General features: G+C 37.1%; 1 protein-coding gene across 1 annotated transcript; it reads right to left on the bottom strand.

The window, feature by feature from the left end:
* Positions 1-632: 632 nt before the first annotated feature.
* LOC121972263 ((S)-beta-bisabolene synthase-like) lies at positions 633-13,375 on the bottom strand. The gene is made up of 3 exons (XM_042523952.1): positions 13,216-13,375; positions 12,789-13,044; positions 633-745 (listed from the first exon to the last, which is right to left on the bottom strand). Exons 1-3 carry the CDS (start codon positions 13,369-13,371, stop codon positions 633-635), a joined length of 525 nt encoding a protein of 174 aa, XP_042379886.1. The 5' UTR covers positions 13,372-13,375.
* Between the last annotated feature and the right edge of the window lie 4,994 nt (positions 13,376-18,369).

The following is an 18,369-nucleotide window of genomic DNA, read 5'->3' on the forward strand; positions in this document are numbered from 1 at the left end:
CCGAGAGACACGTTTAAGATGGTATGGACATGTACTTAGACGACCAATAAATGTTCCAGTTAGGCGATGTGAAACTATGATAAACATGCATATCAAACGAGGAAGAGGAAGACTAAAGAATGTTGGATCGAGACGCGCTAGAGGGGGGGGGTGAATAGCGCTCGTGGCTATTTCGTTCGATTCGTAAAACTATCGGAGTAATTAAGCAGCGGAATAAAACAAAGTAAGCACACAGAGACAAGAGGATTTTTACTTCGTTCGGAGCCTTGATCGACTCCTACTCGAAGGCCCGCGATCCTTGATCGCTTCCGGTGGGCAACAACTATAAGCTCGTTAAAAGATTACACTTATGAGTACAAATAAAAGCTATAAATATTATACCGACAACAAGAAATGTTAAATCTGAAGCTTCCATGACACAAGTGAAGATTCGGAACGTCTTTTGGAGCAACACGTTGATGAAAGATCACTTGGAATTCGTTGTCTTGAAGTGCTGGTGAAACCCTATAAAGGGTGTTCAAGAGGCCACGCCTCCCTGCTGGTCTTGCGTGGATCAAAACCACCTGGTCAATTTCATCCATTCAAGGCGCCTTATGGCCCTTAAGGCGCCTTCAGCGCATACGCAAGGCGCCTCAATGGTGTTCGGCCGCCTTTGCACGAGGTGCCTCAAGCTCATGGGCGCCTCGGACCTGTTCATCAGCTTTAGGTTGCTCTTTGCTCTGCAAGAAGATCGTTAGTCCCAAATCTGCAACACAAAGTTAGCACAATAAACATTATTAAAGAGGTATAGGTCTCGAGATTTAAGTCGCACGATCCAGAAACCCTACAGGTCATCCCTCGTCACGCCTCTTGTTCCCTCTACGGAGCGTCCTCACCTACTCCTCTCGGGAGATTTTGTTGCCGATCGATCGGATTGGACTTTCTCGCTTTCGATGCTTCGGACTTTCTGCGGACATCCGCTTCGGCTAGTCGGACTTTCACTAGTTCGACACGGGACTTTCCACCTAGGGTTACCACCCCTAGGACTTTGGGTTACCACCCCGCCAAGACTTTCCGCATAGGGTTACCACCCCCTATGACCTAGGGTTACCACCCCCTAGGGTTTTTCCTTTGCCTAACCGCAGCTAGGACTTTCCTGAAATCCTCAAGTAGACTCGTTAGACTACAAAAACATCTTAACTTTGAATTCTTTTGCCGTTATCAAAACACGAGTTCGATCGTCGGATGCTCCCCGCACCAATAGCAATAATAAAACAAGATAAAATTTATTTAAATATAGATGATGACATAATAGGAGATAGAGCTCAATGGCGTAAAAGGATTCATACAGCCGACCCCACCTAGTGGGAAAAGGTTTGGTTATTGTTGTTGTTGTTGTTGTTGTTGTTGTTGTTGTTGTTGTTGTTATTGTTGTTGTTGTATAAAATTTACAATTGATTCCAATCAACAAGAGATTAACATACAATTCATATTAGGTATGTAATTATCATAATTATTATTATCACCATAATTCTAAGATTGCATACAATAATTAATAATAGGCTAAATAACTTTAAACCCCCCTTATTTTCTATCCGTAGCAATTTACCTCTCTTATTTAAAAAATAACACTTAACCCCCTTTGACATGAAATCAAAAAGAAGAAAATAGTAAATGACCAAAATAATCCATTACTTTGCTATCCCAAACCCTAATCCTGAATGTTAAAATTATTCTTACTGAAACACCCTTATTGAAAAGTAATCTTAGACTTCTAAACAAGAAATAAAAGCAAAAAATATCTCATGTGACCTTTGAAAGCTTAACCTTAACCAAACCTGATCTATATATAGGCAAAAAATCTCACTTAAAAATCCTTACAAAATTCATACATGCACCAGCATAAATAATATAAAAGTAGTAACTCTGAAAAGGATAACCATTCATTCAAAAACTCATTCCACTACCCCTACCAAATCAATGGATGGATGAAATAGAAGAAGAAGTACAAGACTTCAACAACTTCACCTTCCAAAAAGTTTAGGTTAAGGTTAAACTTTCAACGGTCATGTGAGATTTTTTATTTTTTATTTTTCTTTTTTATCTAGAAGTCTGAGGTTACTTTTCAGTAAGGGTGTTTTAGTTAAAATAATTTTAATGTTTAGAATTAGGATTTAGGCCAACAAAGTAATGAGTTATTTTGGTCATTTATTAATTTCTTTCTTTCTGACTTCAAGTCAAAGGAGGTTAAGTGTTATTTTTTAAATACAGGGGTACAAATTAATACTTGATAGAAAATGCAGAGGGACTTAAAGTTATCTAGCCTTAATATTATCATAATTTATGACATTGGATACAACTCGTAAACAACTTGTATATATAGGCTTATTTGGCTTCAACAATAACAACAACAAATTATTTCTCTCTTTCTCCCCCTTTTATTTCTACAATAATAACTTAGGCACACAATAATATAAGATATCTGTCACGCCCCAGTGGAGTCCCTGCCGGTGAAATTTTGGCAGCATCTCTCCTGTACCGGGGACAATCTGAAACTTGAATACACAGCCCTCAGGGTCTCTCAATCCTCGGCCAACATGGCCGGAAACATATACAATAAAATATTTAACCATTCCACGCAGTTTATAATAAATCAGTCTCCGACTAACTACACAACAAATCAAAACCATGCAGTTTAAATATAAAACCTACTCCACTACAACTAGGAAAATACAAACCCACAACAGAAAGCCATCGTAGCGAAAAACATGGGTAGAGTACCAAAAACTCGATATAAAATACACGAGTGCAATAACTACACATCACATGTCTGTAGTTCACAAACAAGGAAACCCAAGTCTGAAATAGAAAATCATCTCGACACGACGTGGGGACTAGCAACTGAAACCTCATGACAACCTTAATCTGAAATAGAAATAAGTCAATGGAGTGAGTTCAATGAACTCAGCGGGTATTGAGCAGATATGCATAGTATAATATAGCTATCAGTAATAATCATGCAGTACAGTCTTATGAATAACAACAGAAAATACAAACTGACAATAGAATAAGTTGTACTCACCATGACCTCCTATCCGGATGTAAGGGTCCTCAAACCAAATATCTAATGTCTCCTGTATGTATGTCAATCATATGCAATCACTAAAAATGTAGCATCCAAATGCAGCAATCATAAGCAATAAATGTAATCCATGAATATGATGCAAATGACATGGTCACCCCCGACGCTAGTCAACCACCTCACACGCGATGGTGAGGCTGAGTGGGTAGGGCTATGACAACTGTGCACTCTGCTATCACTACTCCTGAGTGACCGAATGGATAAGATGCTGTCGAAGTACACATATCCTCCTACCCCAAACATAGTGGGGAGCAAAGTCCTAGTGAGTAAGTCAAGAGGAGGGATCCTCGCTCGATGACATAAGAGGTCGCCAGTTGGGCGGCCCAACTGGCAGCCCACGCCCAACCCATGTGTAGATCGTTACAACTGGCGATGTACTCAACAACAATGGAGCTGACAATCGCTCAACATGCAATCATGTAAAATGGTGCATGACACTAAAGCATGTTACTCCTGAAAATACCAGCCTCCTCATAATGTGTACCAAAAGAAAAATCGAGTCCATAACAATGATCTAGGTATACATGCCAAATAGTAAACCTAGGTACACATGCAAAGTAATAAGCTAGGTACACATGCCAAGTAATAAACTAGGTACACATGCCAAGTATATCTAGTAGCTAGACCTGTATTCGGTAATGCATTGTATGTCACTACATAGGTACACAATGCAAGAATCAAGAGGACATAAGCATAAATATATAACTGATAACAACATGAGCATACTACGGTATCAAGCAGTGAAATACCAAGGCATATATAAACATAATCATTACTACTAGATATAACCTACTATGCATATCAAAATGACAATATCAAAAGATAAGTCAAGGGTACCCGCCTCAAACGAAGATCGTATCAAAAAATCCCACGTCGAGACGCTCATCTCGAATCAAGGTCCTGTGACATATGATATGATATTATGATTTAGCTAATTATATATGAATTAAATAGCTAAATCAAATCCTCAAACCTATTTAAGGAAACCCTAATTGAAATATGATCATTATCCAATCCAACTATTGATTTAATCACAGTATGAGGACTATATGCTCAACCTATCTCTTAACCATAGATCAGCTAATTCTAAACCATTACACACCCAACTCAATCCAACAATATCCAAAACAGAATATGAAATGAAATCTCTACTAATCTGACATTAAGCACGTCTACCCCTTAACCAGATCTGGATCGGATGAATGCTGGATGTAGCTGTGGAGGTGAGTCTGGCGGAGGACGGGGTGATGCCAACACTAGGGCATTGACTTGACAGTAATCAGAGAAGAAGAAGAGTGCCAGGGCAACATGACATAAACCTCGATCAAGTGGCACTGGTTTAATCGGGCAACGACGTCGCGCAGAGATCCAACATAATTAACCAGCAGCATTGATCAGAGATCCAATGTCGATGGCCATGGTTCAACCTCGACAAAGGGATATATGAGACGGAGGCAACAGAACCTAAAGTTCTACCGACAATGACTCCTTGGGTGGTATCAGCTGCTATCCTGTTTGGATCCACAAGCGAGGGAGTCAACATGAGAGATCCAAAGATAAGAAGAGAATTGTTGGCTTGTACCTGCTGTGAGGTGTGGCTTGGTGTTATAGCACACGACAATCGGGAGAGCAGGATTGATTGAAGGTCGCGTCAAATGTTGACGATCAAAACCCTCACAAGGAGTCTATGGTGATATATGCCGGCAATAAGGGGGAAAAGGGCACAGTGACAAAGAGGAGGGAATCGAGCTGCCGATGCTAGGGCAGAGGGAAGGCGGTCGGCGCTCTATGGATGGTGACCGATGTCATGTTGTGGCGACCGGAGGTGACGCGTTGCACAGGAGGAGAATGTTGGAACCCCAAGGATGTTTTGGTGTGATCAACAAGTTAAGTTAGGTCCTATGTATTTTTAACCTTGTGTCTTAGTATGCAGGAGTTTAGGAGTATAGGTAGTCAAGCGGAAGATGCAGCTAGTGAGAAGGATAACACGCGGTGCGTCCGAGGGATGAGGGACTGCGGAAGAGTACACCGGCGGACGAGAAGGAAGCGTACGGTGGTTCCAAGGGACGAGAAGCTGGAGCGGAAGACTGCTCGGGGAGCAAGAGACGCAGCTAGCGAGAAGGTCGGCATGGGGTACGACCGAGGGACCAAGACTACGGATGAGTACGCTGACAAACGAGAAGGAAGCACGCGACAATTCTGAGGGACGAGAAGCCGAAGCAGAAGCCTGCTCGAGAAGACTGGAAGTTGGGTTCGGGTGAGCCCTATTCCGGATGGCCGAGATCACCCAAGCGAGCGAACGGAGCCGGAGTAGAAGACCTAAGCTGAAAAAGTCAACGATGTTGACTTTCCCCATCCAGGGCGTCCGGAACTGTCCGGGGCGGGCGAAACTGTCCGGGGCTGCCGGAACTGTCTGTGGCGCCCGAAACTGTCCGGGGCGCCCGAACCAAAAATATATCCAAATCTCGGTCAAACCGAGATCTATGCGTTGGGGATAAAATTTTACCCCCCAAGGCGCCTGAAACCCTTCGGGGCGCCCCGACCAAGGCTATAAATACAACCTTGGTCCAGAAGATTTTATTCAATTCAAGCAATTCATTTCCAACACTTGTACGCTTCATTTTTAGATTAGCTTCTTTGTTTTTGCGCTTCAATGCTGTAAGAGGCTTCTCCACCTGAAGGAGTATTTAGTGCTACACTTTCCTTGAATTAACAACCTCCCCGGTTGTAACCAAGTAAAAATCCTCATGCCTCTTCTTTCTTTTTTGTTTAGTTAATTTACTTTATGTAAGTGTTATTCTGTTGAAAGTTCGAGAAGGGTTTCGTTTTATTATTTTTCAGGCTATTCAACCCCCTTCTAGCCGGCCCCAGCGGTCCAACAAATGGTATTAAAGGCAAGGCGCTTCAGGAGGACTAACCGCCAAACGAAGCAACGAAATCATGGTCGGACCGAGTATCTACCTGCCGAAGTTCGAAGGGGAATTCGCTAGCTGGAAAAAGCGAATGCATGTATTTTTTTTAAAATTGATTTTGATTTATTATTAATTATGGAATTTGGTTTTACAATATCAGAAGGCAAAGAAAAGTACCAATGGACGAAAAAGGAGTAGGCCGACTACATGGCAAACGACAAGGTAGAATTCCATTTGTTGAGCGTTCTCCCGCCACAAGAAGTCAACTGGATCGGCAACTACGACTTTGCGAAGGAACTTTGAGAGAAGTTCCTTGAGTTGCATGAAAGAACATCCGAAGTCAAGCTCGTAAAATGAGATTTACTCTGCAACCAGCTTACCAGCCTGTGACTTGGGGAAGACAAGACAGTTGCGCATATGCACTCAAGAATTAAGGAAATCATCACTGGACTCTCAAATTTCGGAGAAAAGGTAAGTAACCGAGATTCACTAAGGTACGCCCTCAATTCATTTCCTAGAAATACAAAATAGGCATCACTAGTAGATGTCTTTTATATTTCGAAAGATTTAGAAAAATTACATTAGAAGAATTTTTTTCCACATTTGAAGTGCATAAATCAAGATGTGCAGGTATGAAGGAGCCCAAGAACAGCGTCACACTCAAAGTATCGAGAGACGAACCTGAGTCGGGGTCTTCTCTCGATGACAAGGAAATGGTAATGATGGTAAGACGATTCAAGAATCTTTGTAAGTCTAGAAAAACTAACCATCCGCAGGGTAGAAAGAAAAAGACCATTCGCTACTACCACTGCAACGAAGAAGGGCACGTCAAGGACAACTATCCCAAGCTAAAGAACAAGGACAAAGATAAAAGTAAGAAGCCTATTCAAAAACGCAAGGCATTAAAAGCGACGTGGGATGATACGTCGTCCGAATCGAAAGTTGAAGCCTTCTCCAGACTTGCACTAATGGCATGCAACAACCACCCTTCTTACTACTACTACACTCTAAGGATGACCGTTACTTGACTACTAACTCTACTTAACCGGTATGATTTAAAAATCACATGGAAAACCCTACCGAAAAATTTCGGCAGCATCTCCCCTGTACCGGTGACCCCAAACTGGGATACATAACATGTATACATCAGCCACAGGCGGCTGAAACATTTATATATTAATCAACCACGCAGTAATAATGACCAACAACTAAAAAAAAACTACTCTAGCAATAGTAAACAGATAGAACTCCAACGATAGGACATAACAAGCTACAAGTGCGGAATAACTCAATTACAATCTCAACTTCATAGTAACATAAACTAAAACTCTAAACAGGTAGGTCCTGAAAATTCGCTAGCGAACTCTGGATCTCTCCATAGTCCTGGCATCACACACACTGTCACAGCATCTCCTTGTCGCCTTCCTTCTTATACTTTTCCTTTTCCTTTATCTGCAGTAGGAGGAAAATAGTATTTATAAGCTAAAAGCTTAGTGAGCGCTATCCTACTCACAAAAACTCGATATGCATGTATATAAATAAAAACATGCTAAAACTGAATGCTAACATGTAAAGCTACTCATGCTCATAAATAGCAAAGAAACTAACTGAAAAGCTAACATGTAAAGATAATCATGCTCATAAATAGCAAAGAAATCTAACTAACTGAAATACTAAACATGTATAGCTACTCATGCTCATAAATAGCGAAGAAACTAACTGAAAAGCTAACATGTAAAGATAATCATGCTCATAAATAGCAAAGAAATCTAACTAACTGAAATACTAAACATGTATAGCTAATCATGCTCGTAAATAGCGAAGAAACTAACTGAAAAGCTAACATGTAAAGCTAATCATAGAACTATCATGTGTATCAATAAGAAACTAAATTGATACCTAAGCTAAACTAATTAATGCTAAACTGAGTCTAACTTGTATTCACATAACTAATTTGTGAAGTTTTGAAAACTACTATTTACATAATAGATTAAAATAGTAATCATGCTGCTGATGGGCCCGGCAACTGTACTTGCTGTGCGCGCATCCCTAACTAAACCCGGGATTGCAAGTTCCGAGTCTAGTAGGGTTTACTAGGTTATCTAAACCTAGGGACGACTGAGGAGCAACCCAATGGATATCTAATCGATGCGATTGCCACTGCTGAAAATAAAATACTGATTTCATAGCTAATTTCTTATCTTGCTTTTACTAGGTTATCTGAACCTAGAGGCGACTGTGGGAGCCCACCCATTGGACCGTAGTCCCATATAAGCTGAAGCAAGACTAAATAAGTTATTTTAAATGCTTCTACTGCATTTACTGAGCTATTAAAATGCCTACTGTAGCATTATATTGAGCTAAGCATTTTATCAAGCACTTGGGGTGCACTAGAACACACCCTGCGTACTGAAAATCTGTATACAAAGCTTAACATAAATCTGCATGCAAAGCTTAACAAAAATCTGCATACTTTACTTATAAAAATCTGCATGCTATAAAAATAGAACTGCTCATGTTATTCCAATAGCAAATAGGAAACTAGAACAACTTAAGCATGCTGTGAAAGTAAAACCAATTCAACTACTAGGCATGCAATAGAATCTGGAAAATCTGCTCATGTTATTCTAATAACAAAGGAATCTTAGAAAATAAAGGAATCCTTGCTGCATGGAATTAACAGAATATCATGCTTACTAAATCAATAAGTTTGTATTGCATAAGTTAAATTCTGAGACTATAAGTTGGTTATATTGCTTGTTTTTTATATAGATTTATATGAATAAATCTAAATTTGGAATTGATAAGTTTTGTTTAATTTTTTTGTTGCAGGTACATAACTCTGTCAATTCGTGTAGCTTGAGACTTTTGATGCAAGGAGTGAGCTTTGTTAGGTTGTAAATTGCCTTGCTAATGTGTAAAAGTCATATGGAGAACAGTACTAGAAAACATGTGATTTATGCATGGTTTGATACTACTCATCTTGTATATGTGTGACTACAAGATGAATTATATATGGATGTTTATTTTGGATTTAATTTAGTAAATATTTAGTTTTATATTGGTGGTTTGCTTATAATAAAATAAGATTGGTTGTTTGGTATTAATGAACATTAAAGACAACAGTTAAAAATGTTGTAAAAACTAGGTAAACCACAACGAAATTTTTTTGTAAAAGTGATAAAAGACAACGATTTTATCCGTTGTAAAATATATTAAAACTATTGTAAAAAAATAAAACGTGTCAAATATTATCTACCACAACAGTTTATATCTGTTGTAAAAAATGTCTACCACAATGGTTTATGTTGTCGTATCCTTCGTAGCCAAATTTTGAGCATATAAACAACAACGGATAAAAATCGTTGTCAAATGTCTACAAAGACAACGGATTCAAAACCGTTGTCGTAGGGCAATACATTCTACAACACCCTCAGTTACAACGATTTTTTGACCCTACGACAACGGATAATATCCGTTGTCGTTTGCAGTTTTTGTTGTAGTGCCCGATGATATTATTATTTCAGGTTGAGGCTGTCCGGAGGATTTCAGTCGCTAGTCCCCCTGCAGATCGCAAGGATGTTTGTTTAGTCTTTTGGTTTTTCTTATTATACAAATATATTAAAACTATTGTAAAAAAAAATAAAACGTGTCAAATATTATCTACCACAACAGTTTATATCTGTTGTAAAAAATGTCTACCACAATGGTTTATTTCTGTTGTTGAAATTATCTACCACAACGGTTTTAAAACGTTGTCGTATCCTTCGTAGCCAAATTTTGAGCATATAAACAACAACGGATAAAAATCGTTGTCAAATGTCTACAAAGACAACGGATTCAAAACCGTTGTCGTAGGGCAATACATTCTACAACACCCTCAGTTACAACGATTTTTTGACCCTACGACAACGGATAATATCCGTTGTCGTTTGCAGTTTTTGTTGTAGTGCCCGTTGATATTATTATTTCAGATTGAGGCTGTCCGGAGGATTTCAGTCGCTAGTCCCCCTGCAGATCGCAAGGATGTTTGTTTAGTCTTTTGGTTTTTCTTATTATACAAATATATTAAAACTATTGTAAAAAAAATAAAACGTGTCAAATATTATCTACCACAACAGTTTATATCTGTTGTAAAAAATGTCTACCACAATGGTTTATTTCTGTTGTTGAAATTATCTACCACAACGGTTTTAAAACGTTGTCGTATCCTTCGTAGCCAAATTTTGAGCATATAAACAACAACGGATAAAAATCGTTGTCAAATGTCTACAAAGACAACGGATTCAAAACTGTTGTCGTAGGGCAATACATTCTACAACACCCTCAGTTACAACGATTTTTTGACCCTACGACAACGGATAATATCCGTTGTCGTTTGCAGTTTTTGTTGTAGTGCCCGATGATATTATTATTTCAGGTTGAGGCTGTCCGGAGGATTTCAGTCGCTAGTCCCCCTGCAGATCGCAAGGATGTTTGTTTAGTCTTTTGGTTTTTCTTATTATACAAATATATTAAAACTATTGTAAAAAAAAATAAAACGTGTCAAATATTATCTACCACAACAGTTTATATCTGTTGTAAAAAATGTCTACCACAATGGTTTATTTCTGTTGTTGAAATTATCTACCACAACGGTTTTAAAACGTTGTCGTATCCTTCGTAGCCAAATTTTGAGCATATAAACAACAACGGATAAAAATCGTTGTCAAATGTCTACAAAGACAACGGATTCAAAACCGTTGTCGTAGGGCAATACATTCTACAACACCCTCAGTTACAACGATTTTTTGACCCTACGACAACGGATAATATCCGTTGTCGTTTGCAGTTTTTGTTGTAGTGCCCGTTGATATTATTATTTCAGGTTGAGGCTGTCCGGAGGATTTCAGTCGCTAGTCCCCCTGCAGATCGCAAGGATGTTTGTTTAGTCTTTTGGTTTTTCTTATTATACAAATATATTAAAACTATTGTAAAAAAAAATAAAACGTGTCAAATATTATCTACCACAATAGTTTATATCTGTTGTAAAAAATGTCTACCACAATGGTTTATTTCTGTTGTTGAAATTATCTACCACAACGGTTTTAAAACGTTGTCGTATCCTTCGAAGCCAAATCTTGAGCATATAAACAACAACGGATAAAAATCGTTGTCAAATGTCTACAAAGACAACGGATTCAAAACCGTTGTCGTAGGGCAATACATTCTACAACACCCTCAGTTACAACGATTTTTTGACCCTACGACAACGGATAATATCCGTTGTCGTTTGCAGTTTTTGTTGTAGTGCTCGTTGATATTATTATTTCAGGTTGAGGCTGTCCGGAGGATTTCAGTCGCTAGTCCCCCTGCAGATCGCAAGGATGTTTGTTTAGTCTTTTGGTTTTTCTTATTATACAAATATATTAAAACTATTGTAAAAATAAATAAAACGTGTCAAATATTATCTACCACAACAGTTTATATCTGTTGTAAAAAATGTCTACCACAATGGTTTATTTCTGTTGTTGAAATTATCTACTACAACGGTTTTAAAACGTTGTCGTATCCTTCGTAGCCAAATTTTGAGCATATAAACAACAACGGATAAAAATCGTTGTCAAATGTCTACAAAGACAACGGATTCAAAACCATTGTCGTAGGGCAATACATTCTACAACACCCTCAGTTACAACGATTTTTTGACCCTACGACAACGGATAATATCCGTTGTCGTTTGCAGTTTTTGTTGTAGTGCCCGTTGATATTATTATTTCAGATTGAGGCTGTCCGGAGGATTTCAGTCGCTAGTCCCCCTGCAGATCGCAAGGATGTTTGTTTAGTCTTTTGGTTTTTCTTATTATACAAATATATTAAAACTATTGTAAAAAAAAATAAAACGTGTCAAATATTATCTACCACAACAGTTTATATCTGTTGTAAAAAATGTCTACCACAATGGTTTATTTCTGTTGTTGAAATTATCTACCACAACGGTTTTAAAACGTTGTCGTATCCTTCGTAGCCAAATTTTGAGCATATAAACAACAACGGATAAAAATCGTTGTCAAATGTCTACAAAGACAACGGATTCAAAACCGTTGTCGTAGGGCAATACATTCTACAACACCCTCAGTTACAACGATTTTTTGACCCTACGACAACGGATAATATCCGTTGTCGTTTGCAGTTTTTGTTGTAGTGCCCGTTGATATTATTATTTCAGGTTGAGGCTGTCCGGAGGATTTCAGTCGCTAGTCCCCCTGCAGATCGCAAGGATGTTTGTTTAGTCTTTTGGTTTTTCTTATTATACTATCTAGACTATGTTTTAGACTTGTATCTTTTTGGCACTTGGATCTTGTATGGTCCTTTATTTGTCGATGGGGTTTTATTTGGATATGTTCTGCTACATGCCTGTCTGGATAGCAGAAAATGTGAGTTGATTTTATTTGCGTCATTGTGATTTAAATTTTATGGGTGTAGTTGAGTAGGAATATGATTTGAGTTTTATGAGTGTAGTGGAGTAGGATATTTGGGATGATTTTCCTTATCGTTGTTTTAGTGGATTGTGATACTAAACTGCGTGGTATATTATTATACATATGTTCCAAGCGTGTTGGCCGAGGTATCTGTATTGATGTAGTCAAGTTTCATATTGTCATTCGTACAGGGGAGATGTTATCGAAATTTTTTCTGACAAAGACTCCCCCGGGGCGTGATAAATCATCTAGCTAGGTCTCTAAATATATAAGAATAGAACATTGAATATATACCTGAAGAAATGTTGAATCCTTTTTGTCTAAGCAGTCGAAAATGAAGAGCAACCTCATAGAGCCCGTATTTGCTCATGTCAACATCCTTGAGATGGTCTAAAGCTTTGGCTATTGCCTCCATGAAATGGTAATCAAGTCCAAGAAGTTGAATTGTATCAATTAGATTCATGGTTTGTAGGATGCCAGTCACGTTTTGGAACATACTCCTTACTTCGTTCTTGAGCTCTTCAGCTCTTTCATTCATCCATGCCTCAGACTACATCATGGATGCAAGAGAAAATTGATATATTAACTATATATATACTGAATTATGTATATAAATTGATCGATTACTGCAATGCAATACTAATTAATATATGAAGGATGCATCATCCAAAGCATTGAAATTAACGATACGAACAAGCTAAGTACTGATGTGTATAGATACCTGTGATTTCTGATTTGTAATAAAATAGTCACCCCAAAAGCTAGGATCGAAGCCTGCAACCTGACGATCAACAACCACGTCTTCGAAAGCCTTGAGTGATGGAGTATCAACAAGCTCCATGATTTGTATATGATTTTGAAAAGCATGAAGAGACATCTGCTTGTTGTCTGATTTTATAGATGATTTCTAGTCTTAAATTTAAAATTGAATTTTTCAAAGGGAGTAGTTGGATGAAAAGGAAATTTAAATAGTATGTCTGACAATTGAAACAAAGGGCAGTTATTCTTTATTTTAAATTATAAAATAAATGCCTTTTATTTTGATTTTAAAATTATAAAATATATCTAATATATATTTTATCTGGATTTCTTTATTCCGATTTTCCAGTTTAACATTTAAGTTATAATTTATACTTATTCATACTGATTAAAAGATTATTTTAGTAGATTTACTATTGTATGAAAAATCAAAATTATTGTTTATATCAAATTGGTAAAATAAATAATTCTAAATATAATTATTTATTTATTTATAAGTTTTGCAAAAGGGAGACATATTGATCATGATGCGATGCAATAAATAAAATAGTACAATTATTGATTTTAAAAGAAAGAATGTCTCCGTTGAATAGAACGATAATGCATTCTAGAGGCGTGCTTGGAATAACTTGGAAAAAATAGAAGCGTGCTTGGAAACAGCATTCGCATCTATTAATTATAAGAAAAGATGATTTTATCAAAACTCTATTTTCTTATACCCAGCAAGTTAGATTCTAATTTTCAAAGGAGAGCATTATGATTACTGAAATTTTCAAATGGAAATCATCTTTTTTCACAAGATATATAGAACATGATTGAAGATGGATACAAAGAGAGACATGGTACCTCTTCTCGGACGAAAGAAAAAGAGAAGGAATACAAAGAGAATGTGAAGAAAAATATTTCAACATTGAGGATTATCCAACAAGGGATAAGCAAAATTATTTATCCAAGGATTTTTGACATCAAGAAGACCAAAGAAATTTAGAAACTCTAAAAATAGAGTTTCAAGGGTCAAAAATATTGGAAATATAATAAAAATCTCACATTGAAAATAATAAAAGAGATCATGAGTTTAAAAGATAAAAAATATCTCCATTGGATGATGTGTATAGATAGATACATGTGATTTTTGATTTGTAATAAAGTAGTCACCCCAAAAGCTGGGATCGAAGCCTGCGATCAACAACCACGTCTTCTTCCAAAACCTTGACAGCTTGACTGATGGAGTATTAACAACTTCCATGACTTGAATATGATTTTGAAAAGCCTGAAGAGCCATCTGCATGTTGGTCTGATTTTATAGATGAATTCTAGTCTTAATTCCCAATGAAAATTGAATTTTATAAAGGGAGTAGTCGGAAGGAAGGAAACCAGGGGCGTTATTCTTTATTTTATAACTATAAAATAAATGCTCTTATTTTGTTTTTTATGAAGGTGTGGGCTATCTCTAAACATGTTAATGCATGTATTATTTTTTGAAGGTGACGGTGAAATCTATCATTGTACTAAAAATTAAAAGAATTTATCTATTATTTATTTATGGAAGTAAAAATGGAACCGTCACCTTGTTGACTCTTTCATAAAAAATAAAATAAAATGTGAAAGCCGCCTCTTCGTTGTCGCATTTAATATTTTATATATAATTAATATTCTGAATCTAAAGATTATTATGAAAAAAAATTAATATAGTATCGTTACTGAATTAAACATATATAAATAAATTATAAAGATATTTTATTTTAACATAAGAGTTTTATATGAGGTCAGAAATTTAATATATTTTATATCCGTTAAAAATTTGACCCAAAACATTAGAATAACAATCAGTTACCTATAAATTATGAGTTAGTACATTTATATCATAAATGGATCATTTTGAGCTTCGGACTATAAATGGTAAGAACATCAATATCGTAATACTTTTTATGCACTTAGCGTTGAAAAATATAAGGAATTCAAAATAAATTATCTTCCATATTTGAACGAATGAGACACACTTAATGAGTTTAAATTATTTGTGGCGTTGAGATGTCCTTAGCACTATCTACATTTCCAATTTAATTTAGTTGATTTAGTGGCAATCGGTCACTTCAATGATTAAAAAGGGCCGGATATCTTAATTATCATAAAATAAAATAAATAAATAATTGGGAAGGAAAATGAAGAATACAATTGTGAAGAAAGTTCTTTTAGCATAGTGTAAACTTTCATTAATTAGCGTCGAAAAATCAACTCACGCAGTCACGCTGATGGATGTGAAAGTCTCCTCGAAGGATAAAGATGCACGATGTCGTCTTTAATATTTTATATGCAGTAAAAAAACACAATATGATTACGTTTTTCCTATCTATTCATAAATAAAAAAAAAATTATCAAAAAATATATTTAGATTTTAAATTTTATTAAAAGATGTACACTATTTTAGTTTTTACTAAAGGACACATCTTTTTATAATGGTCTTTCCATTCTACTTTCTTCACAAATTTAACTGATTTTCTTTTTCTTTTCTCTGTTATTTCTCTCTTTTCTCTTTCTTCCCATGCATGTCACGCATCTTCTCTTTCCTGTCCTCCGTTTTATCTTCTCTTTGTTTTCATTTTTTTTTCTAACCCTGTTATATGAGATTAGGCCCACGTTGGGCATGCGGGCCTGATATGTGGAGATATTAGGTCCAACAATAGAAAAAGAAAAAGAAATTTAGGCTTTTCAAAACGTCCACCACTAGGAATACCGAAAATAACAATGGAGAGTATATTTAGACTTCTTGCAATTTTAGAAATCCACAGGACCTAAAATGATTGCAATCTAAGATCTCTAGATCGATCAGTGAATTTTGTCCGAAATCTACTAATCGACCTAGAGACCTCATATTGCAACCATTTAAGGTCCTATGGATCTCTAAAATTACAAGGAGTCCAAATATACTTCTCCATTGATATGAAACCTTTTAGGTAGAATTCAAAAATATATTCACAAGGACTTAAGTTCAAAGTGGACAATATCATATCATTATGTAGATATATAAATTCTTTGGTCCTAATAAATAAATTTACAAAACTTATGGAATGAATTTGATAATTTGTCGAAGGGTTTTCTTAGAAATTTGAGCATATAGTTGTTGTTATTAGGAAACAAAAGATCTCACAAAGTTTACACAATATAAACTTATAGGGCATGCTTTTCAGGCATGCTTTTCAAGAAAAAGAGAACTCTAGAAATTCCAAGGCAAAAAATAAGTCAAGGAAAGATTAACTATTTAATTAGGAAAGTCCTAACTAAAGATTATCTAACGAAAAGTCTTAACTGGAGGTTAGGTAAAACAAAATCCTAATTAGATGTTAGCCAAAGGGAAGTCCAACAAGAAGTTAGTAAGAGAAAAGTCCAAATGAATCAAGGAGAACCAAACACTTTGTGAAGAAGCCTGGGCAAGTCAAGGTTGATCGAATATTAGTCAAGAAGTCTTAACAGGTCAAATGACTATATAAAATATGACACACAAATAATAATTAAATAATAAAGTTATCTGAGAAATAAACTTATAGGAATTTTTGGGAATTTTTTAAATTTTTTCTAGATTTAATCTGGGATCAAAGGAGGCATTTAATGGAGTAGATTAATTAGACTTGGAGAAAGCCTATTTGGATACTCCAATTAAGTTGGGAGTTGATTAGATTAATTAACCTAAAGTTGTTATTAATAACCAAAGTATATAAACCTAATACTTAAGTTTTATAATCTCATTCTCTCGATTTTCTTATCCACTCCCTCATGCATCCATGTGTCGATCCCGATCTTATCGTCGTGTCTGCGCTGCCTGATCGCCCTTCTTGTGCCATTGCTAGATGCAGCCGATCGACATCATCACATAATCACTAGACGCTGCCAACCCTCTGTTGGAACCCTAAGGTATTTTGATGTGATCAAACAAGTTAAGTTAGGTCCTGTGTGGTTTAACCCTTGTGTCTAAGTGTGCAGGAGCTTAGGAACACAGGAAGTCAAGCGGAAGACGCGGCTAGTGAGAAGGACGACACAGGAGAGAGCCGACGGGCTCAGTGCGTCTGAGGGACGAGGTGACTGCGGAAGAGTACACCGGTGGATGAGAAGAACGTACGCGACATTCGAGGGACGAGAAACTGGGAAGGAAGGCTGCTTGAGGAGAATGCCGGAACTTGGGTTCGGGTGAGCCATATTCCGGATGGCCGAGATCACCCAAGCTAACGGAGCCGGAGCGGAAGACTTGGACCGAGACGAGCTGAACCAGAGCATAAGAACCGGACCGTAAAAAGTCAATAGGGTTGACTTAGTGGTCTGGGCGCTCGGATCCATTCCGGGAGCCCGGACTGTCCGAGCGCCCGGAACTATTCCGGGCGCTCAGAGTTGGGTTTTTGACCAGATCACGTCAAACGTGATCCGTTGCATTGGGGATAAAGTTTTATCCCCCCAGGGCACCCGGAACCCCTTCGGAGCGCCCCGACCAAGACTATAAATACAGCCTTGGTCCAGAAGCTTTTCAACAATCAAAAAGCAACTCACTTGTAATCCAGTTCTTTCATTTCTACATTTTCGTTTGTGCTGTAAACGCTGTAAAGAGGCTACTCCGCTCGAAGGAGATCGTCAGATAGTGCGCTACACTTTCCTTGGATTAGCAATCCTCTAATTGCAAACCAAGTAATTCTTTTATGTCTATTTCTTTTAGTCTCTTTCTGTTTTAATTACAGGTCCTATTAATTTAGTTGAAAATCCGACAAAGGGTTATTTTATTTTTTAGGGCAATTCACCCCCCCCCCCCTTCTCTTGCCGGCCTCCAGAGGGACCAAAAAGTGGTATCAGAACAAGGACGATTCAGAAGGACTAATCGCCGATCGAAGCAAGGAACCATTGGCCGGACCAAACATCGTTCCACCAAAATTCGAGGGGGACTTCGCACACTGGAAGCGTCGTATGGAGGTATTTCTAAAAAATGATTTTGAAATTCGTTTAATAATAAAGTACGGTTTTGTAGCTCCGACAAATCAAAATGGAGAAGAAAAAGAAGAGAGTCTTTAGACGAAGAAGGAGCAAAATAATTCCGTACCAAATAACTGAGCGGAGTATCACTTGCTGAGCGTGTTGC

The sequence above is a fragment of the Zingiber officinale genome, chromosome 4A, assembly GCF_018446385.1.
Source record: "Zingiber officinale cultivar Zhangliang chromosome 4A, Zo_v1.1, whole genome shotgun sequence".
In the NCBI taxonomy this organism is placed as follows: domain Eukaryota; kingdom Viridiplantae; phylum Streptophyta; class Magnoliopsida; order Zingiberales; family Zingiberaceae; genus Zingiber; species Zingiber officinale.